Genomic DNA, 23,456 nt, shown 5'->3' with positions numbered 1-23,456 from the left:
GTGCTTCGCAGCAACCTGTATTCTCCTCCCAAATTCCGCACCCTCGCTGAGTGGAGAACTCCGAACGACAGGCCAATAAATTTGCTTCCTTTGCCACCGAATTGGCCATGTAGCTCGCCATTGCCGCCTATTTCCGCCCGTATTTGTATGGCGTGCACGTTGTAATGACGGACCGTCACGCGTTTTGCTGGCTTTCGTCACTCGAGGATCTTACCAGTACTCGCCGTTCCTGACACCGATACCGATGTTTGCGTTTTCTCTGTTTCTCAACTGCTCCACGTCGCAAACGAGCAACACCGTGAGGCCACCTTGCGTTCCATCATTCATCGTTTGGAATCTTCGCCTTCCTATTCGCACCTTCACTTGTTTGTTCTCTGGGATAGCGTATTATACCAAAAATACATTCACCCCAACGGTCCTGCCTTGGTTCTCGTCATTGCTAAGCACCCCCGGTCCCTTGCGCTCCATTAACTTCCCGGCTTACCAACCGCTGGTCACCTCGGCGTCACCTCGATTAAGTCGCTCAGCAAGGCAATTGGTCTGAGGATGGTAGGAGGTAGTCAATTTGTGCTTGGCAGAACATGAGCGTAGGATATCGGCGATGACATCAGAGAGGAAAGCGCGGCCGCAGTCATTAAGGAGCAGTTGCGGGGCGCCATGCACTAAAATTATATCCCGGAGTAGGAAATCTGAGACGCCCGTTGCGCAGCTCGTGGGAAGTGCTCGAGTGATAGCATAGCACGTAGCCGAATCAGTAGCGACAGCGATCCATCTGTTGCTGCAGCGGGACTCGGGGAAAGGGCCAAGCAGATCCAAACTCACGCGAAAGAATGGTTCAGGTGGAATGTCGATTGGCTGTAAGTACCCGGCAGGAAGCGTTGCTGACTTTTTGCGATATTGACAGGACTTGCAAGCAGCTACATAGCGCCGTTCGAGGTCGGGCCAGTAGAAGCGGCGGCGCACGCTATCGTAAGTGCGTGCACACCCAAGGTGTCCGGCAGTTGGGTCATCATGGAGCTCCTGAGCACGGTTGAGCGGAGGTGTTGAGGACAGCACCTCCACTCAACCTGTTGTTGAGGTTGAGCGGAGGTGTTGAGCAGCAGCAGCAGCGGCGACGGCGGCGGCGGCGGCGGCAGCAGCCGCTGCCGCTGTAAGACCAGTAAGCACGCGCACCGCATTATTTCGCCAAGACTATCGCATGCACTCAGCTGCCCCCAGTCGACATTAGTGCGAGCAGTGGCTACTTGCTGCGGGCTGCCGCTCAATGCAAAATTGTCGGCTTCGCCCCCTGGCTCGTCATAGTAGTCGCTTTGGGCTGCTCCCTACGATGCGACAACACAAGCGGGCAGCTACGACGGCGGTTGCTACGGGACTTCGACGACGTTCTTTGTGTCGACCAGTAAGCACGCGCGCCGCATTATTTCCCCAAGACTATCGCAGCACTCAGCTACCCCCGGTCAACGCTAGTGCGCGTGCTAGGTTACTTGCGGCGGGCTGCCGCTCAACGCAGAATGCAGCAGCGGCGGCATTACAGCAGTGAACTTTCTGCGTTTTTCGTAAAACATGTCTATAACGGATTGTAGTATTTTATTGGTAATTTACTGCAAGGACCGTAATTATTTCACGGACTTATTACTATCTTTGAGTCGGCGGAGTCTGGTCGTGCGTTCACCAGATAAAAACTACTGTTTTGATAACCAAATCCAGCGACTTCTAAAAAAACCGGCTTTTCTCCTTCGGTGCTGACTCTGTGGCGAAGTTCTTGGGCAAAGACGTCAAGCTCAATGCTCTCGCAGGAGCACATATGTGCCGTATCTCCACATGCTTAGCTACAACCTCAAGAATAAGCCGAATAATTATGGGGTACCTGTTGCTTTATCCGCCACTAAAAAGCTGTCCATACTCTGTCCCAAATCAGGGTATGCACGTCAACCACTACGGGCCGTGTTCCACGGGAGTGGTGTACGAAATTCTAATAACCTATGGAAATGCACAGTGACGAGTGGGTCCAGTCAGGCCTACGTCGGGTAAATTGGCAATTGCGTCAACGACCAAACGAGAGAGCTTGCAAACAGTTTAAAGAAGGCTTTGAGTGAGCATCTTTCCGCGTATTGGCGATCTTGGTTTTGTGAACAGCCTTGTTCTGATGTCAGCATCCTGGCAGAAGTAACGATAAAACAAGGCGGTACTGTTGGAAGCAATTCACATTCGAACCCATGATCAAGTTGTGTCAGAGAAGCCTCAGTTTCTTTATATTACGCCAAAATAAGATTGTTAAACTCTTGGCGTTAATAGCGCCTCCTGTTCTTCGTTCCCCCTTGTTGGCGGCAACATTGGCTGCAACTCCCAATGCTTAGACTTCCTGCCCGGCTGCGTGGGCGCGCTATCACGTAGCACGCACGCACCGCTAATTGCACCAATGTGCTCCTGCCCGTGGTGCCGCAAGAAGTTCAATGCATCGCAGACATTGAAGGAATACCATTTGACGCCCAGTGGCAAGATTGCGAGTAGGTATAGGAACTCAACTTCCTGGCAACATTTTATGCCTGCAGCATGGACAGGTTCACGGAGCCAATTACACGTGGCATTGCACTACGGCGTTTCTTGATTGCAGAGGCAGACTATTGTGCAGTTCATTGTGACTCAAGTGCAAAAAGAACGAGTTAGAATGCAAGGAAAGAAATGACTGTGTCCTCTTTCCTTCTTGCGCATCAGTTATGGCGAGTCCGCTCTGACTTGCTCACCCCGCAGTCGATCTATTGTACTGTTCTGTTGCACCAATCTCGCAAGACAGGCTCTGTACCTACCGACTGAACCACTTGGAACACTTGACGGCAAAGTCGAGGACAGCTCCGCAGACTCCGATGAGCGCGAAACCCAACCACATGTCGACGTGGCCACCAATGTAGATCATCAAGTCTTCCATCTGGCGGGGAAAAAGAGAGGCTTTCAGCGAAATATTACGTTATGGTAAATCGTCCACAAGCAGGCAACTGCTAAGCAACTAAAACGAAGTGGCTGGTTACTTCATGCGGGACCGCATCTGAACTGAACCGTACCGGAAAGCGCGTTCGAACAACAATTTGGGCATAAGTGTGGTCGAACGGATATATTTGGAAACATGGCTGAATTGTAACAGACCTTCATCCCAGAAGCAGTAACTAGCTTAAATATTTAAAATATAAAAGGCGGCAAGAGTAGCCATAAAATTCGCTATTTATTAAAGTTACTATTTCGTAGAACAAGATCGCAAAGTTGGTCATGGTCAAACTTGGTCAAACGCAAGCGCACAGAACACGAGCACGCACACAAAGAAAAAAGTAAATGCTGATTATCAAATGAAAGATTGCACAGTGGTGCAAGACACAGAGATATATCTATATGTGCACTAGATGCTGCATGTGTGTTAGTCAGCACCTCTGATATGGAAAGTGCTGAGCGAAACGCAATCTTCATGGCTGTGCATAAAAAAGTGCGTTTATAGAAACAGCACATTATTAGAACACACACAGTTAGGCAACGTTAAAGCGTGGTGTAATCACATAATTTTGCAGTCGGTGCGTCGGAACAGTTTTCGTTCTGGTTTAGTTTCGTTCCACTGAAAATGGTTCTGCTCAGGAAGGAAAATAAAATTATCCGTAACGGTTCATAATGGTTTTGCTTAACGGGCAAAATCGTTCGAAGCAATGTGACGATAAAACCATAATATTTACGTTTCTCAATAAGTGAATGAGAAATTCTTAGATCGTTATCAGTGCCTTGATTCAAGGCACTGAATATGATCTCATAAGCAACACGTCATTGAGTGTACTCCTTGAAATGCGAGACTGCTGTTTTGATAAAACGAACTCAAACAAACACAAGCGAGCGATAAAACTTGGGTAACAAAGCGTTGCAGCCATAGCCAACGAAACGATAAGCTTTTTAGCGCGCAAGCCCTGGGTTTTTCTGCGTTGCTGATCTGCCAGTGCACCGAGCGACAGGTTCATTAGTGAAGCGTTCGACCGGCTATCGCTCGCGCTATCGCTGCCTGAGATACGCGCTAAAGCTGCCTAAAGTCGATTGTTCGTGATTGCCGAACGAGACTTTGCAAAATATGTTATTAGAAATCTATTGATTTTACATCGGTATTTCAATGTATCAAGAAAAAATTGTGAAAATTCCATTGATATTTCATGGAGGAATTGTTCAACAGTCATGGGAAAGCGGCCACCGTGAGTGCATTGTATATGCATTGGAGTATTATTGTGTTGTTTTTCCATGGGCTCTTCATTGTACTTTCGCTGCGTTCTTTTTTCATGGGATCTTCATTGGATTTTCATTGTACTGTTTGTCCATTAGGTTGCCATAGCATTTTTTTTTTATTTACTCAAGTGACCTTACAGACTCTATGGCAGGCCATTAAGTAAGGGGGGCATATTAAACAGTAAAGTATAAAAAGTACAAATTTCCAACAGGAACAGTGCTATAAAAAGATTACCGTGTTACACAATATTGAAGGCACAAGGAATACAAAGCAACATCTGAAGGCACACGAACACTTGTTACATTTACCAGAGCAAAAGGAATACTGTCTATGAAAAGTATCATGAGAACGATCTGTGCTGGGGCAGAGTCTAGGTGCGTCGAGGGCACGTAGCTGCGTGGGTGCTGTGTTCTCAGCGCTCACTTTGCGTTGAAGCTATAGACTGCACGAATATGACTTCGCCCGCTGCTGCTGCCGCGTTTCCACAGCGAGTTTTCGCGATCATCGAATGAGATGTGTTCATGTTTGCACGGGCGTGCGTGACACCATGCTTGTTAATTTAGTTGGTATGCCTATGTTTACAAGTTTATACGGCCGATGAAACAACTAACCTTACTTCGTATAGCTGTCCACTAATTTGCAATCGCAATCGATGCTTGGCCTTTCGGGCAAAACTGCAACTTTTTTGTGTCTGCTGGATTTTGTCCTCAAGCGTCCAGCACTCGTAATCTTTCGTTTTCGAGTTGGCAAAAAGAAAGATAAAGTAGCGAAAATTATTTGCGGTTTTGTAACGCGACGTGCCTTAAATATGTAAATGTATCTTACATTTCAATAGTCCGGTAAGTCCTCTGAAAATATTTTTCTGTAATAGGTATGCTCTAGTGGTTTGTGTTCTGCTGTAACATTCATGTTCATTTACAAACGAACTGCCTAGTGGGTACCCACAATGTCCCGAAACATCGAGGAGCGCATCGCTTCTCCATTAGGCTGGCGCTATCCCAGCAGCACGTGGCCGCTTCAAAAGCACGCAACACATGCGGGGGCGTAAGCACTAAAGGGAACACACTAGGGGACTACTTCTGCCGTTTAGCTTCGACATCACGTCTGCGGATGCATCACGTCTGCCACTTTTCCGTTTAGCTTCGGCCTATCGGTGTCAGTGACTGCCGGTGGTTCATTTACAGGGTAACGAGACAAACAGCCTGCGTCTGACATAAGTGACTGTATTTGTGGTCAACTGTGCAAGAATATTCCTGCAGCCGCAGTGCCGAACGACACAGCCGGCCCGTGGGATTGTTCAGTGACAATAGCCAGCACAGGGCGTGATGGCCTGTGCTATGGAATTTGGACACTGCTCAAGAGTGCGCAAGGCATTCCCTCTCGGTAATCGAGCCGTTGTACTCTACAGCTGTCAGATGCCGGCTGGCATAGGCAAAGACACAATTTTGACCGACTTTCTGCTGCGCCAAGACTGAGCCGATTCCTCGACCACGTGCGCATGTTCGAACCTCTGAAGATGGGCCAAATTTGGCCAAGATGGGCGGCGTAGTGAGCAGATTGGTGAGGTTAGAGAGCGCGGCAGCTTCAGCGACACCCCTGGTAAGAGGCACATGTTTCTGTAGAAGGTCGGTAAGTAGTCATGCAATTGGTCACAGTCTTTCACCAAGCGTCAAAGTAGGAACACAGTTTTGCAAATCTTCGAGCGTCTTTCTGTGAACAGTGTACAAGAAAATAATAAAAAAAATTTGGGTCTGGTTGCATACCGGAAGCGCCAACTACATGTCTCAACACGATTACTTGTCGGTGGCCAAAGCAACATTTAGGCGTGGTCAGTTGCAGCCTTGCTTTACGGAAAACATCAATAGAATCCGAGGGACGCTCAATGTAACTCTCAAACGAGGATGAAAATAAAGTTACATCCTGCAGATAAGAGACGCATGTGGCATATAAACCCCTGAAGTAATTATTCCATCCCTCGTTCAAATGCTGTCATCGCAACACAGTCATCGGCTTGCCTCCATGAATGCTTTTTCCAGGCATTTCTGGTTCTACCTGGAAGCCGCCTAAATCTTCCTGATGACATCAGCACCCTGTGCTCTTTGTGGACGCCCTCACGTTCCGGGCGCATTCAGTCCCCGCCATCGTTATTGAAGCCATCTATTACTAATAATCATGCTTTGTTTCAATAAACTCCCTACGCTAGTGCTTTCTGTGTTCGCTGACAAGACCCTTAGGATGCTACGCGTTACCATGCCCGAATTTTATTTTTCAAATGGAATATTTTTCTACCAACCACGCGCTTTCCGTAGTCTCAAACCCCTTCTCGTTTATTTTGGATTGCTTTTACGCCCGCTACTGCTATAAGTAGGAGCGCGCTTGCCCCACATTCTTTTACTTTATTTTTATGAATACCGGGTGGCGAAGAGTATGGAGCGGGGCGTTGCGTAGACCGAGGGGTGTGACTGAATTGGCACACACCGACAGGAGTGAAAAATACGGTCTCCTCTTGGTCTTTCCCGTCTACTGATATTGCAATAAACAAACGAAACGTCTATTTAGGAAACGTCGTTGGCCCTACGCAGACAATCTAGAGCATAATCAATTCGTGGTAAAGGATAAACATCATTTTTAATGCAGAAAACCGTCATGTGCCATCTTTATTTTTGACTAGTTTGGCCCGCTGGTGAGTCGTTTAACAAATAATGCTTGGGCAAAAGGCGATGTTCAACGTCAAAGGTTACGTAGCCAAGGGGCGGTGTATCGCTCACTTAGTCGCGATCATACGCGTCAATGTAGCCTTGAGGCAAGGAACATGCTGCGAAGGTTAGTCGGAACGAGTCTTTACTGCAAACGGAGCTTTGTGGTCGCCCTCTACTGCGCAAAGCGTAGCAAGCGACATGCATTTGTGACGGACTTGCTTACTGAAGCCAAAGTTGGCTACAGGTAGGCACGTCCGGTTAGCGGTAAGGAGCGAGTGAGGCACAGGGACATCGCGCGTTACTAATACATCAGGAATTGATGAAACGACGTACTGACCATCGCTCACCGGAGTGGAAGAGAGCATCTCAACGAATGTTAGGGTGGACGATTACGGTAGCACTTTATTTGCTCGAGGCCTTGGTAGGACATTAAATTAAGAAGGAGCCGGAAGTTCCAGACCGGGGGTACCAGCGGAATGAGTCGTGAGGAAATCGAGTTCAACTATAAGGTCATGTGGCAATGGTCGAGAACGGTAAAAAATGCAGTGGCGATTTAGCGGTAAATGCGAGAGAAGTGCATTAGCGTTATGTCGCACCCCCTTGAAGGTGCGGAACCATGACTTAAACCGTGGTGTGCCAAAGGTTGCAAGGCCCCAATCGCTTTTATTTTCACCTTTTCAAGGTGAAAATAAAAGCGATTGGCTGATATTCACAAGACCTGTGCTAGCTGCGTGCGAAAAAAGTCAAAGTAAACATCACAACACAAAATGCGAGAAGTTACTTGCAGTGCGAGGTGTCCTGCGCAGTTGCCACGTCGCGCATGCAAGTCAGTAAAAGAAAACCACGTGTGCAGAAAAACAGCGTCGAAGGAGGGCAGCTTTTACCTAAAGGAGAAAAACTTGGCCACATTGTTCGCGCGCAGTCGCTTGCTACTGTCGGTAGTCTGGCGGTCAGCACGAAGAAGACAGGACAGGCGTTGTCATATCTTGTCTTCATGTCTTCGTGGCCTTTTTATAGCGCTTATAATGCATCAGACTACTCAAACCAACTCGCCTAGCATTCTGTCTTCAGTACTTGACAGTGTCAAGCACTGTCTTATCTAAGAGAGCGTTTCCAGCGGGCACTCCACTCACAGGTATCCTGGGAAAGGTGTAGATTGTCTTCTTCTTGTTGGAACCCATGACCACCGTGACTTGTACCAGCGAGCGACTGCGGACAAAATAGAAGGCTTGCTCTTCAACAGTACACCTATCCTGGCAGGAAAACTACGAATGTTTCCCTGCCGTAGATGTACACAGTTCTTGTTTCTCGCAAAATAATCAGTGCTTCCCGAGCGTTTCATACTGGGCATTAGTTATACTGACCGATACCTGTTACATATAACTTAAGCTCATTTCAAAGTATTGCAGCCTAGATCTTGTGAAAAACAAGCTACGTTATTATAGCCCGGCAGTGGATTGAGTAGCGCTGGAGACTGCGTGCTTTCTATGTCACTGGTTTAACTGGTTCTTGCGTCAACGATTTATGACAAACGGCTCTGACTCGGCGACTGTTTCTGATGTGAAAGGGTCGGTGATACCGTGGAACACTAGGTTATCTTACCTAGCCCATTTCACCGTGTCATTGATGCAGGCTTCCAACTTAGAAACCATTGCTCCCAACCATGTAAACTCTGCTGTGCGATCCGCGGCGAAAACAGAAAAATTAGCAAGAAGGATATTTCATTCGTAAATAAACATAAATGCGTTAGTACAGGAACGAACTGTAGGATTCTACTTGAAGTTGCCATTCCGGGCAAAGACAAAGCGCACCCTCTTTGACTGTCTATGTCCGTGTCGGTAAAGCACCATGGTCCCAGCATGATTAGCTGAATGCATTAAGGAATCCTAACTCAACACTTTGAACTTTGACATGAACAGCTTTCTAACGCGACAGACTCTCATGCTTGATCGTGTTTCTCAATATTTATTGCATGTCATTTCTTGGGCATGCATTGGCGGCGCAGTTCTGTCGAGCTGCACTAGGGGCGCAATACAAAAATGCTCGTGCATTAGGTGCTTGCATCCCAAGTGGCCGAAATTAATCCAGAGCGCTTACTACTATGGAGCGACTTGGAATGAGATCGTGGTTTTGGTATGTGAAAACTTGGAACTTAATTATTAATTTAAATGTGGACAGGGTGGCAGATAAACAAATGCGTAAATAAATGTGGTGGCAGCATTTCTTACGTGGTTCTATTTCAGATGATGTCGGAGCACATTGGTAATTGCAGGTACCATGATAACCCAGCAAACAAGAATTCTTTCGGTTTTGCTTCCTCTCTGCGCGGCCGCCATTTCAGGAAATTTAACTCGGTGCCTGGTTACAGGGCCGGCGAACCTTCGTCCCACATTTGTTGCTTTTGATCCCATTTTCTGTCATCATCATCATCACCATCATCATCATCATCATCATCATCATCATCATCAGCCGCCGCAGCAGCCTGGTTAGGCCCACTGCAGGGCAAAGACCTCTCTCATACTTCTCTGACTACCCGGTCATGTGCTAATTGTGGCAAAGTTGTCCCTGCAAACTTAATCACATCAGCCCACCTAAGTTTCTGCCACCCCCTGCTACGCTTCCCTTCCCTTGTAGTCCAGTCCGTAATCCTTAATGACCATCCGTTGTCGTCCCTCCTCATTACATGACCTGCTCATGCCCATTAACTTTTCTTGATTTCAACTAAGATATCATTGACTCGCGCTGGTTCCTTCACCCAATCTGCTCTTTTCTTATCGCTTAGCGTTACACCCATCATTCTTTCTTCCATTCCGTTCTTCCTTCCTTTCCATTCCATTCCTTTCCATTCTTCCTCAATTTAAGTGGAACCCTTTTCGTAAGCTTCCAGGTTTCTGCCCCGTACGTGAGTACTGGTAAGACAAAGTTGGTATGCACTTTTCTCTAGAGGGATAATGGCAACCTGCTGTTCATGATCTGCGAATGCCTGCCAAGCGCACACCAGCCCATTCTTATTCTTCTGATTATTTCAGTCTCATGATCCGCATGCGCGGTCGCTACCTGTCCTAAGTAGATGTATTCCCTTTCCCCTTCCAGTGCCTCACTACCTATCGTAAACTGCTGTTCTCTTCCGAGACAGTTAAACATTACTTTAGTTTTCTGCAGAATAACTTTTAGACTAACCCTTCTGCTTTGCCTCTCCAGGTCAATGAGCATGCATTGCAATTCGTCCACTGAGCAGGGTTGCCAGATTGGGCTATTAATAGCCGGATTGGGCTTCTTTTTGTCCCAATTGGCGTCAGAATTTTTCTTTTGGCTATTTGGCTATTTTTGGGCTACATCTTTTTTTTTGTAAACAAAAGTAAAAATAGGTAATCACAAATGAAAAGCACGCTGGAATCAAAATGCAGACGACAGCAGGATACAGAAATTGAGCGCGTCTGCTACAAAATCAAAAATTTGCAAGTTCTCTGTTAGGGAACACGTATGGATGTCAAAAGCTCGAGGATCGCAGCCTTTTGATAATTTTAATTAAGAAAGCTGGCCTCAGGAAACACGTCTCCATATGCGAACTAACGCTACTCATCCACCAGCAAACATATAGTGTTGCTCTTTCCACATGTGAGCTTTTGGCGTCATACGTTTTAAGCATGAGATGCTTTTTGCTCCCGTTGACGGTGCGCCGCGGGTGACCTCAGCGCCAGAACGGAGGGAAAACACCGGGCTGAACCTAACCGAAATTTGTCGAAATTCCTGCCTGCCGCACGGCGCCTACGTGGCAGTTCGCTCGGAGCCTTCCTGCCCAAATTGCCCCTGCTCTAACGCCAACATAGAACATATCCTTTTCAGTTGACCTACAGGCACCGCAGCTATCCATTCCCTACACAACCTCAAGCCCTCCTCCTGTCTTTCCTATCACTATTCGTATCAAATGCCGCCGTCGAACGAGTGTTCAGCCAGGTCTCAGTCAATAAAACCAACCTTCGAAATAGAATGTCGAACCAGACATTGGTAGCGCTCTTCCATCTGAAGTTTGGCCTGGCCAGGAACGGAGGCTGCTGCAAGGATTTTAAACCGGGCCAAGAATTTTTCTCCCGTTTCAGCTTTGATATTTCGTACGGACCAAGCAGTTCCACCTAGCAATAAGCTTGTGATGCTTAATGATATCATACTTTTTATGTCTATATATCGTACTACATTTTGTAGCAACTGCAAGACTTGGTCTTGCAATTTTTTGTAGTTTTTTGTTTAGTGCATCGTGTGGTGTTAAGTGAAATTATCCTGAGCTGTAAGCTATTAATAATACTGAACGTCTGAATGCATGCCATTGCTTAGCGCGTTTATTGCGCGGTGCAATTTATGTGTTGTTCTTTTCGTGATTTTTCGGTGCACTGGGAAAAAGAAAACAGTGCGTTTGCAATGAAGACCGCATTTGCCTTGTCATGAATTTGCCTGCATGCGTGCGTTTCTGCACTTCTTGCGCTTGTGGAGCATCCGTTTTCCGTGCCGCATGGCCTGCGTTACCATGCGCGCGGAGGTCATGCGTGGCCATGCGTGGAAAAATTAATATGTAGGTATTCTTACAGAAAAAATTCAGTATGCTTAAGACATGACCACAACAAACAAAGCTTTTTGGCAGCTTTTGGGCTACCCAAAAGTTTCGCTTTTCGCTACATTTGGGCTGTTGCGGAGGCCAAATTGGCTACCTGTGGTTGGAGTGATCTGGCAACCATGCCCACGAGTTACTAAGCAAGGCAATATCATCAGCGAATCGCAAGTTACTAAGGTATTCTCCATTAACTTTTATCCCCAATTCTTCCTAATACAGGCCTCTGAATACGTATTGTAAGCACACTGTGAATAGCATTGGAGAGATCGTATCTCCCTGCCTGACGCCTTTCTTTATTGGAATTTTGTTGCTTTCTTTATGGAGGACTACGGTGGCTGTGGATCTGCTACAGATATCTCTCAGTATTTTTACATACGGCTCGTCTACACCCTGATTCCGTAATGCCTGCATGACTACTGAGGTTTCGACTGAATTAAACGCTTTCTGGTAATCAATGCAAACTATATATAAGGGTTGGTTATAATCCGCCCATTTCTCTATCACCTGATTGATAGTGTGAATAGGGTCTATATTTGAGTAGCCTTTACAAAATTCTGCCTGATGCTTTGGTTGACATAAGTCTAAGGTGTTCCTCATTCTATTTGCGATTACCTTAGTAAATATTTTGTAGGCAACGCACAGTAAACTGATTGTTCTATAATTTTTCAAGCCTTTGCCGTCCCCTTTCCTATGGATTAGGATTATGTTGGCGTTCTTCCAAGATTCCGGTACGCTCGAGGTCATGTGGCACTGCGTATACAAGGTGGCCAGTTTTTCTGGAACAATCTGCCCACCATCCTTCAACTAATCTGGTGTTGCCTGATCCTCCCCAGCTGCCTTCCCCTTTTGCATAGCTCCCAAGGCTTTCTTTACTTCTTCCGGCATTACGTGCGGGATGGGAAATTCCTCTAGACTATTATCTCTTCCATCATTGTCGTGGGTGCAACTGGTACTGTATAAACCTCTGTAGAACTCCTAAGCCACTTGAGCTCAGCCATTTGCTGTATGCTTTTCCTAATGGCAGTTGTGTAGTCTAAAAAAAAAACGTCGACGTGTTTACATTTAGGTATGGTAAGTCCAGCGTAAGGGCTGAACAGTGTTAAAGGTTGCGCATCGCAGTATCAAGACATGCATGAGAGCGATTCAGTGAAATTTTGGGTGACTCCTACAAATTCTTTATTAGATGAGACTGCTTACTTGTCTGAAGCCCCCGTGACGATGCCGGTCCTGAACACCAGGCCCTTGTAGCGCACCTCACTGTGAAGACGTGATGTTCGTGCTCAAGCATTATAACGACGAGACACAGTGCACTATCTTTTATTTTTTTTTATTTAAAGTACTTTACAGGCCCATTTAAGGGCATTGGGTAAGGGGGTACAAAGTGTTTTAACAGGAGTAAACACTATAAATATCAATACAGGCAGTCACAAGATAAGTAAAGCAAAGTTCAAAAAATGTTTGTCTAGGCTAAGCTTTAGACAGCGTAAACACAGTAATATACTCATATGCACAAAAAGTACAAAAATACAAGCGTGGAAAACAGGGAAGGAAAGCAGGTCAATAACATCCTTATACAATGTTTCTACAGGAAGCTTTGCAATACTTCGAGAAAGGCGTCACGATTTGTTAAGCAAGTAATGTCATCAGGAAGGCTGTTCCATACGGTTATCGCACGTGGCAGTGCTGATGCGTTAAATGACAGTGTATTGCCGAATATGCGCATGAAACTGTGGCTATTGTTTAGGCGATGCGAAGTGCGCGCTGCTACTTCAAGCGGCAACACATGAGGTTGATTATCATGAACGTATCTATGGAAAAGGCAAAGAATGCTTATCGTGCGATTAGTTTCAAGTGGCTGGATCGAAATATCTGCTTTAAACTTAGTTACCCTGCAAGTTCTGTCGTAGTTGCTTGTGATGAAGCGTGATGCTTTGTTTTGAATTGATTGTAGCATAGCAACTAAATAATTTTTATGTGGTGACCAAACTGATGATGCAAATTCTAACTGTGGGCGAACAAAAGTCTCATATGCTAATTTACGTACTGTAGCAGGGGATTTACGCAAGTTCCGTCGAAGATAACCCAGAGCTTTTGAAGCTCTTGCTCAAATAGCTGTGATGTGTGTACTCCAAAAAACTGGAGGACGCTTAAGCTTCGCCTTCAAGAGTGGAACGCGATAGCGTTCCCGTCGACCCGCCAAGGGATGTGAGACAATGGGCTTCGGCGCAGCGACTACGCGCCCCGCATCGGACGCTGTGAGCGTCGAGCAACGCAGCGTTCGGCGCGGCAACGAAATGTGCGCCTGAGCAAGCGACGCACGCCTGAGCCTTAGAAGAGCTCGTTTCTAAGGCAACACCGCATTCACTAGAGGCGCGTTCGTACCGCTTTGAAGCATGGAACTCGTGGCTCAGTGGTAGCGCCTCCGTCTCACACTCCGGAGACCCTGGTTCGATTCCCACCCAGCCCATCTTGCCAGTCGTTTTTATGCGAAGCATATTACGAGAGCTCAACCCAGCTCCTCAGGCGCGGCGGTGTCGCCTTCAATACCACGTGACACCGTGACGTCACGACAGAGGAGAAATGGGGCTCCAACTCGCGCCGTCGCTCGCGGCGTCGCGGCGGTATATAGACAAGAACGGCACCGAGAGCGGCGCTGCTGCGCCGGCGTTGAGAGCGCCGCATGCGGAGCAAAATTCTATTAGCCGGTGGTACCCCTCTCCCATCTCTCGTTTGCGCCGCCTTGATTGCCTCCTGCACTGCGCGTGTTTGGGCACGTTTCGCGCCGCGCGCGGCGTGTGCGCGTGGACATTTCTTTCGAAGGGCGGTGTACAGTCTCTCTCACATTTAGGGGAAAACTCGAAGCGCATTGCATCGCGATGCGGCGAGCGCTTGAGTCAAGCGGCGGCAGCAGCTCGCGCAGATGCTCGAGGGGCGGGATCTTGAACGGCGTCGTCTGCTACGGCGACGCACGCTGGCCGCATTGTCGAGAAACTTTCTACTGTCAGGTGCAGGGCGCTGATCACATCGTTACTGCGTGAAAGGAGCCGGTATTCTTTGCTAAGCGTTGCGCGACGCCCACTGATACGCCTCGAATGTAAGTTCGTCGCTGCATGGCAGTCATAGACGACGTACTGATTCCATACATTCTTGACGGCCCGTTTCTGGAAGGCGACTATATTCTAACGCGATAGGACGCCGATCCACACTGCTCGTTCTGTGCAAGAACTGCTAGAAGAGCGCGCAGTCACTCTCTTGGAGCGGCCGCCTCAATCCCCGGGCGCCAACATCATTTAAAATGTCTGGGGCTCGTTGAAAGTATCGCTGGCGCAACATCCCCTCTATCAGTCACCCGAGGATAGGCTTCGATCCACCATCGTCAGTGACTGAGACGTGCAGCGAATGAACACATCCCCAGTGGCGTAGCAACAGGGGGGGCCGGGGGGCCGTGGGCCCCGGGTGCAAGGGGCCAGTGGGGGGAGGGGGGGTGTCATATACGTCTGAAGACACCCCTCTTTCCGCCGGCTACACCCGGGGGGGGGGGGGGGGCTGACAGAAGACCTATGGGCCCCCGGTGCCAGACAACCTAGCTACGCCACTGCACATCCCTGATCAAGTCATTCTACACTTCACTGCCTTCCAGGATGAGCGCTGTCATCGCTGCCGCTGGGGACATGACGAGATACTAACTGAAGTTCCGAGCGTGACGTGTCCAATTCCCAACCGGCGGGCAGGGTCTGTCTGGTGTAGCGAAAGATTATCGAGAAAAATCACTTCCAGCTCATTGTCTGAACCTAAAACGTTCATTTAATCGTGTCCGTTTGTTTCACCGTGTTCGACTCCCATTGTTGAGTGCTTTGTTTTCCTTTCGAGTCAAACAAAGACTGAGCACGTTGCGCGCACATCTTGGTGCGTTTTGTCGCTGCTCATTACGGTAGCACACACAGTGAAGAAATATACGTGCACACGCTCAGTACTCCGGCCTTTCGAAAGAACAAATGAACCATGTTGTCAAAAGAAGTTTGTGGAACTCCATTATCGCCAATGAAGGATCAGAGTGTGGCGACGCACAACGTTTAGTAAAGAATATCAGCTCAGTTCCCGCAGTACCGATGAAATCGGTGCATTGCCCCTGACAGTACCACGCTTCCCGAAAATGCGGCCAGCGCGCGCCGCCGTAGCAGACGACGCAGATCACGACACTGCCCCTCAAGCGTGTGCGCCTGCTCGAGCTGCTGCCGCCGCATGACTCCATTGCTTGCCGCATCGCGACGCAATACGTTCCGAGTTTTCCCTTTAGTGTGAAACAAACTGCACACGCTATATTTGCCTTTAAGAAGATCGGTACGCTTGACGATTATTTTTATGGCTGCAATGCGGCGAAACAGCAGCGTCTGCTTAACCATGTAAGGGACGCTGAGCAGGTAATTGGAAACGACATCGTATGTGCCGCCGGAAAAATCGTCAGCACATACGATGCGGCACATACATACGGCACCTACGAGCTAAAGTCATTTTTGCAGTTTCTCACATTATGTTTGCTACAAATCCGTGTTGTCTCTGATGGCGACAATGGACTTCTATCGACACTGTGCGGAAATAAACAAGATATATCGCTGCATAGCACAAGTACGACATGCGCACACAACTTTAACTAGTACGTCCCCTACAATATGGAATAGAGGCAGCAATGTAGACAGCTTGGTCATTTTTTAACAGTACTCAAGAGACGGAAGTTGAAAGTATTATTAATCATTCCTGCTTCAGCAATGCCGGCGTGACCAAGACGCGGGTGTGTATCGTCCAGTAACCCGATCGATCGGTGCGGTGGTGAAGCGGGAATGAACTCCGGTCATGTTCAATGCATCATGCACATATTCAATTTCTCGGCACGCGTGAACTTCGGCCACTGCTAGCGCATACAACAGACGTGGTTTCCATTCTTAGACAGCGCACACACAAACGAAACACGAGAAAGAAGACAGGACAAGCGCTCGTTTAACTTAAAGTTTTTATATGAATAAAAGGATTATGTACCGAGTAATTATTAATTTCACGTGCTACATATAGAAACCGTCATACACTCAGGAGTGATCAATAAACGAGCTCGCTTCGTTTGCCAGATGTTTACTTCGCTCGGCGCATAATCATGTCTGTCGTCTGCTTCTTTCGTACCATTTTCTTGTGAATCGGCAGAATTTCACTGGTGGCATCAACCTTTTCATGTTTACATTGCTGTCGTGACAGTTAACAACACAATAATAATTTCCGGTCATCCGAAGAGGCGCCGTCGCAAACATGAGACGTTTCGCGCGCAGCGCGAACTGAACGCGGGCGCGACCGCGAAGGGAAGCGGCGACGGAAACCACCGTTGGAGATGAAATCGTGCCGCCAGGGGAGAAATGAGCGCTGGCGTCTAGGATGAAACTTGGCGTGCGGTCGTCTATAAGCAGCTGCGCTTGCCTCTGCTAGACACTCACGAGGTGAGATGCCTCCTGGAGACGGAGCTGCTCGTTGGAATGAGAAGCGAAGGTTGCGGCGTGCTACAGAGACTTTCTAGGTGGCTTTGGCTCAACTCTTGCAAGATGGGCTGGGTGGGAATCGAACCAGGGTCTCCGGAGTGTGAGACGGAGACGCTACCACTGAGCCACGAGTACGATGCTTCAAAGGGGTACAAAAGCGCCTCTAGTGAACGCGGTGTTGCCTTATAAACGAGCTGTTTCTAAGGCTCAGGCGTGCGTCGCTTGCTCAGGCGCACATTTCGTTGCCGCGCCTTACGCTGCGTTGCTCGACGCTCACCGCGTCCAATGCGGGGCGCGTGAACGGGCGCGTGTACGGGAACGCTGTCGCGTTCCACTCTTGAAGGCGAAGCAGAGTAACGCATGAGTTGTTTCTTCGTCTAGCCGAACCAAATATAGCCAAGCAACAGCAGTTCACCAGGCTAAACAGTGGTTCAACAACTAAAATAAAGGCTAGTATGCTTCGCATCCTGGGCTTAACCTTAGCTAAGCCACAGCCATTTTTTATTCATGAAGGGCCTGCTGGGATTTATCACTCACGGCCAACGCCGCCAACGCCGACACCGACGCCAACGACACCGGCTTTTCTGCGACACGAGCTCCTTAACGCTATCGCGTTAAAAAGCTGAGTTGTAAGTTCAATGCCAAGGTACTTGTAGGACGATGTCGGAGGTACGGCGGTGTTATTTAGGACGTAAGAAAAGCGATAGTTTGAATGTTTTCGCGGCAAGGACATAACTTTACGTTTGTCTGAGGTCAGGGTCATCTGCCATGTACTGCACCAGGAACTCACAAGGTTAACGTCGTTCTGCAATATTAAATGGTCATCAGATATTTTTATCGTGCGGTATAAAATGCAATCGTCTGCGAAAATCCTTATGTGCGATGATATGTTTTCCGGAAGGTCAATAATGAAAATTAAGAAAAGAAGAGGACCAAGGACACTGCCTTGCGGTACGCCAGAAGTAACGTCAGAAATAAGCGATGAATGGTTATTAATAACAGTGAACTGTTGCCGCAAGGGGAGAAAGTTCCAGAGCCAACATAAAGTTAATGAATCCAGTCGAAGCGCAGATATTTTTGAGATGAGGCGACAATGAGCGGCACGATCAAATGCTTTCGAAAAATCTAAGAATACACAGTCAGTCTGCTGTTTGTTATTCATGCTGGAATGTAATTCTGTTGTAAATTCGAGCAACTGAGTTTCACAAGATATGCCTTTTCTGAATCCGTGCTAGTTAAAACAAAAACAGTCGTTTGATTCTATATGGCGGTAGATAAGTGATGCTATGATATGTTCCAGTAGTTTACAGCAGATGCATGTTTCAATTCAATTCCATTCAATTCAGTTTATTTTTCATTGATAATAATTTGTACAAAGGAACTGTTGGGTCTGTAGCCAAAGGCTAGTGTAGGCCCATAGTCATATATGTAGTAGCAGCTACAATGTCATGCGCATATCTAGTTTTTAATAATACAACCTAATACAGTTAGGTGGATACATACAATTAAAACCATTAAAAAAGAAAAACAGTGCATATCAATCACTGGTAATAAAACAGAACTGTCAGGAGAATACATGCACATACATAAAAAGAAAAAAAAACGAAATAGCATATTATACGTAGAAGTAACATATTTGCAAGGGTCTGTGCTGAAGTGTTTAGGCTTTCTGAATAGATACATGAAGGAATAATCTTGCACAGTATCAAATAAGTGGAGAACCAGACCGACGGAAAATCACGTACTTTTTGACAGGTATAGCTTTTTAACAGCAGACACGAAATGGTTGGCCATTTTTATCTCAAGAGGTACTGTGTTCCAAATTTTGGCACCATAAGACTCTAGTCGTTGCCCATACGTGTTACGAGTGATTGGTAGGTTGTAATTTATATTTGTTGCACCCCTTGTATTGCGAATAGGTGTAATAAACAGGCTTGGTGATAATGAGTGATTCCCACGTAAAATATTGTTAATCAAAATGGCGACTTTCATTTCGCATGCCAGAGATAATGGTAATATACCGAGACGACTGAACAGCATGTCATTATTATCATGTGGGCTTGTGTATGTCATAATGCGCAAGGCCCTTTTCTGTAACCGAAAGCGGGATCTATGCATGTTTTATATGTGCTCGACCATGATTCAGAACAGTATGTGATGTGGCAGTGAAATATGGAAAAGTAAACAACTTTAAGTACGCTAAGGTCAAGATATTCCCTGCATTTTATTAATAAATAGCAAGCCGAAGCTAATTTGGCGCATATGCTAGATATATGTGGTCTGCAGTTCAAGTTGCAGTCCAATGATACCCCTAAATATTTTATGTGGTCGAGTTGTTCTATTGTTTCACCTAGAAGGTGAATTTGCATGCCTGTTGTGTCACCCCAGGAATAACGGGAGTTGAATACTATGTATTTTGTCTTATCTCTGTTTAGCGTTAATTTATTACATGCAAACCAAGTTGATATGTTGGATAACTCGCTGTTTATAGTGTTCTGCAATACGCCAGGAGATTTACCTGAAAATAATAGCGCGGTATCGTCAGCGTACATGATACGTTTTGGTGACTTTAGCATTGTTGGGAGGTCATTTACATACAGGGAGAACAGTATGGGCCCCAAAACTGATCCTTGCGGAATTCCTGTAACTATAATAGTATACTGCGAAACAAAGGAGCCAAATTTTACATATTGTTTTCGACCATTTAAGTAGCTTGAAAAGAGGTCCATTGTAATTTTGCTAAAACCATAAGTTCATAATTTTTTTAGAAGTATGGAATGACAAACCGTGTCAAATGCTTTCTTTAAATCTAAACATAATCTTACGGCAATCTCGTTTTTGTGTAGAGCTGTGTATATACTCTGGGTTAGTTCTAACACTGCTGATGACGTTGGTCGAGTGGCTCTAAATCCATGTTGGGAATCTGTTAGAAGCTTGTTTTCGTTTAGGTAATGCTTCAGGTGAGCTGCGCTGACCTTTTCAAATATAGTATTTATTATGCTAAGCACAGAGATAGGCCGATAGCTTCCAGGGTCATTGACGTCGCCAGTTTTATATATAGGAGAAACTCTTGCGATCTTTACGGTGTCAGGGTATGAGCCTCGGCTTATACAGTTATTAATTATTTTAGTGAGTACTGGCACAAGAATATCCACATTGTCTTTCAATGCTTTTACGGTAATGCCATCGTGGCCAATAGCTTTGTAGCAAGGCATGCCTGATATTATTGTGGTTATGGTATGCTCGTCCACTTGATCCAAGGAAAAACATGCATGCGTGATGGGGCAATCAACATTGCTTTCAGTAACTGGAATACGCTCCGCTAGCTTTGGGCCAATGCTAGTAAAGTACGCATTAAAAGTGTCAGCGCACATGGCATCGACATGTTCAGGAGTGATCGGTTTTTTATTTGGTTTATCAATTACTCCTTTTATAATTTCCCACATTCTTTTTGGTGTTGCCTTGTGCTTGTTTTATTAAGAATGTGTTGTATTCTTTTTTCTGCCTCCGCATAAGAGCTACTACGTGGTTACGAGATATTCGAAAATTTTGCAAATGATAGGTGTTATCTCTCTGTTTTTTCCATTTTTGGTACCACCAGTCCTTTTCTTTTATTGCTGTAAGTATGGTGTTATTCATCCCCGGGAACAAAGGTTCCTCGTATTTGTTTTGTTTATAGGTGGTACACTGAGATATCAAGTGTGCTAATGCATTTGCAAAGTTTGCGCATTCGATATGAGCGTCACTGCTAAATTCATCTTCAAAGTCCATTTCCTTAATTTTTTGCCGCAGTATTTTGTAATAAATCCTGCGGTTTGTCAAGATAGTCTTTTTTGCAATGGTATTATTTGCGCTGTGTAATAACATAAAAATAGGGCAGTTGTCAGTAAAACTCGTATCGTATACGCCAGAATGTATGTTATCACTGTTACACAATACATGATCTATAGTTGTAGATGCACTTGGTGACAGTCTAGTAGGTTCATGGATTGTATTCTTAAAGTTGTATGAGTCAAGTAGGTGCGAGTATTCACAATTCGTGTGTTTGCTGGTATCAATGTTAAAGTCGCAAACAAAAGTGATGGTACCATAGCTCTTACTGCTTAGGGTGGAAAGGATAGATTCCAACGATTGATAAAAAACGGGTAGACTCGAGTTTGGTGGCCGGTATATTGTACCAACCAATATGCGTGAATCTAAAAGAACAAAGAGAGATTCAACCGTACTGTTACTAATCTCAGTATCGGTGATTATCCTAAAGGGTACCGTCTGCTTGATTAGTAGAGCCACTCCACCACCGCGCGGGACTGCATTCCTGGGATTGCTTACAAGCCTGTATCCCAGAATGGAGATATGCTCACCTTCTTTTAACCAAGTTTTCGTTAAGCCAATTACATCAAAAGTAAAATTGTGCTGTGCCAAAAAGGAACACAATGTATATTTGTTTCTACGAAACCTTCGAATGTTGCAGTGAAGTATCGATATACCCTGGGTTTTGTGGAATTCCCGTTCAACATCAGGAAATGAGACTTAACTTAATGAGATGGTACGGTAATTTCTTGGAGAGTACTTGTTATCCCCTTTGAATAAAGGGATAACTTTTGCAATTTTCCAGTCCAGGGGTAGTTCGCCAGATGATAAGGATTTCCTAAACATATGACACAAAATTTCGCTTGAAATTGTAATGGTATGTTTTACTATTTTTGAGTTGATATTGTCTATGCCGGAAGATGTGGATAATTTCAGATTACTTATTAAAGACGAAATGCCATCTGCTGTAATTTCTATTGGTTCCATAAAAAGATATTCAAAGTCGGGAACTATGGGAACAGTGGAACAGTCTTACTGTGTAAAAACAGATGTGAAAAAATTGCTAAACGCTACCGGACAATCAGCGTCAGACATAGGGCTTTCGCCGTCATCATGTAGCACAATATTGCGGGCAGTGTTACCTGGTGATATGACTTCCCAGAATTTTCTGGGGTTATTGATTAAAAGAGATGGCAGATCATGTGAGAAATATTTGTCTTTGGCTGCGCGTAGCTTCTTGCAGTAAAATTTTAGAAAATAACCGTATGCTGCCCAAGATGAGGCTTGATTGTCTCTTCTGGCCGCCCGATACAGACGCTTCTTGTTTCTTAATGTTCGAATGTGCTTAGTAAACCAAGGATTAGACCTATCATTTGCTATAACGATTTTTGGCACGTAATTTTTTACCAGAGCTGTTAATCCCAGCAGTCGTTTACCTATCTTGAATTAAAGAAAGGCAGAAACTCTTCACTAAGAAAGATAGCCAATTCAGCATTAATATTTTTATAGTCGGCTTTATTGTAATTTCTAATACTTTTAGTCTGAGCCCGATAGAAAGTTTCTGGAATAATAATGTCTAATTGAAGAATTTTGTGATCGCTCAAGCCATCAATGTAAGCAATAGGCCCGGCGGTATCAGGTGAGGTAGTTAATACTAAATCTAGGATGTTGGGACCATGGCTATGTTGACCGACTGTCTGGGTTATGTCGTAATATAGTGTTAAGCTAATAAATTCACCAGAGAAGCGGCATAATGATGACAGATTTGGCCAGTCAATAAGTGCCAAATTAGAGTCTCGCAGGATATAAACTGCAGCCGTGGAACAATGTTGAGTAGCACATGTAATGCGTTCACGCAGTACATCGAGAAACGAGTGGTCAGCGTCGGGCGGCCGATAACATGTACCCACTCGGACAGGGGTAGAGGCTGTTGCGCATGCGACCCAAGCTATTTCACCAGGGCAATTTGTGGCTACCAGAAAGGATGGAATGCAGGTTATTACAGCAATCAGGACACCACCACCCCTCTTCCCACTACGGTCATGCCTATAAATGTTATATTTGTTACTGTTGGGAAGAAGTTCATCATTAGTGATGTCGGTGTGCAACCAAGTCATCAAGTGTCTGTCCTGTGAACACTAGAGGACTGTTTTCTACAGTCGATACCTTAGACCACGAGGAATACGATGCCCACTAGAAACTAATGTAGTCGAGCCATGTTAAGAAAACCTGCTCATCTGCCTCTAAAATGCTTGAATTTTTATGGCACTAACTAAAAACTGCACATACACCCTGCACTATTGGACTATCACTATTTAACAAAACCAATATTAGAAACTGCGCGTACCATTAGGGACCCACATCTCATAAAGCCTTTAGGAAACTAGAAATTGTGCAACGGAAAACTGTTCGTCTTCAGCGGTTACTAGAGGAAAGCCTAAACATCAACATTCATGACTACTAACGACATCTCTGACTTAGAGTAAAGATGAACAGTTCTATGTCAAGGGCTCGCTTTATTTGCGCACACTTAAGTACTCACTTTATTTCCGTAAAATTAACATTAGCCTCGAAGC

At 45.8% G+C, this 23,456-nt stretch overlaps 1 protein-coding gene across 1 annotated transcript in view; it reads right to left on the bottom strand.

Annotated features, from left to right (window-relative positions):
- The window catches only part of LOC135897870 (uncharacterized), a 138,080-nt gene that overhangs the window by 18,480 nt on the left and 96,144 nt on the right, over positions 1 to 23,456 (bottom strand). The window contains exons 10-12 of the mRNA XM_065426562.2: positions 12,749 to 12,808; positions 8,079 to 8,154; positions 2,808 to 2,926 (exon numbers count right to left, since the gene is read on the bottom strand). Coding sequence (XP_065282634.2) covers positions 2,808 to 2,926; positions 8,079 to 8,154; positions 12,749 to 12,808 — 255 coding nt within the window. The remainder of the gene's footprint in view (positions 1 to 2,807; positions 2,927 to 8,078; positions 8,155 to 12,748; positions 12,809 to 23,456) is intronic.

The sequence above is a fragment of the Dermacentor albipictus genome, chromosome 2 (genome assembly GCF_038994185.2).
Source record: "Dermacentor albipictus isolate Rhodes 1998 colony chromosome 2, USDA_Dalb.pri_finalv2, whole genome shotgun sequence".
Taxonomy (NCBI): Eukaryota; Metazoa; Arthropoda; class Arachnida; order Ixodida; family Ixodidae; genus Dermacentor; species Dermacentor albipictus.
The sequence above is the reverse complement of the archived record's forward strand: the minus strand, read 5'-3'. Positions and strand labels throughout refer to the sequence as shown.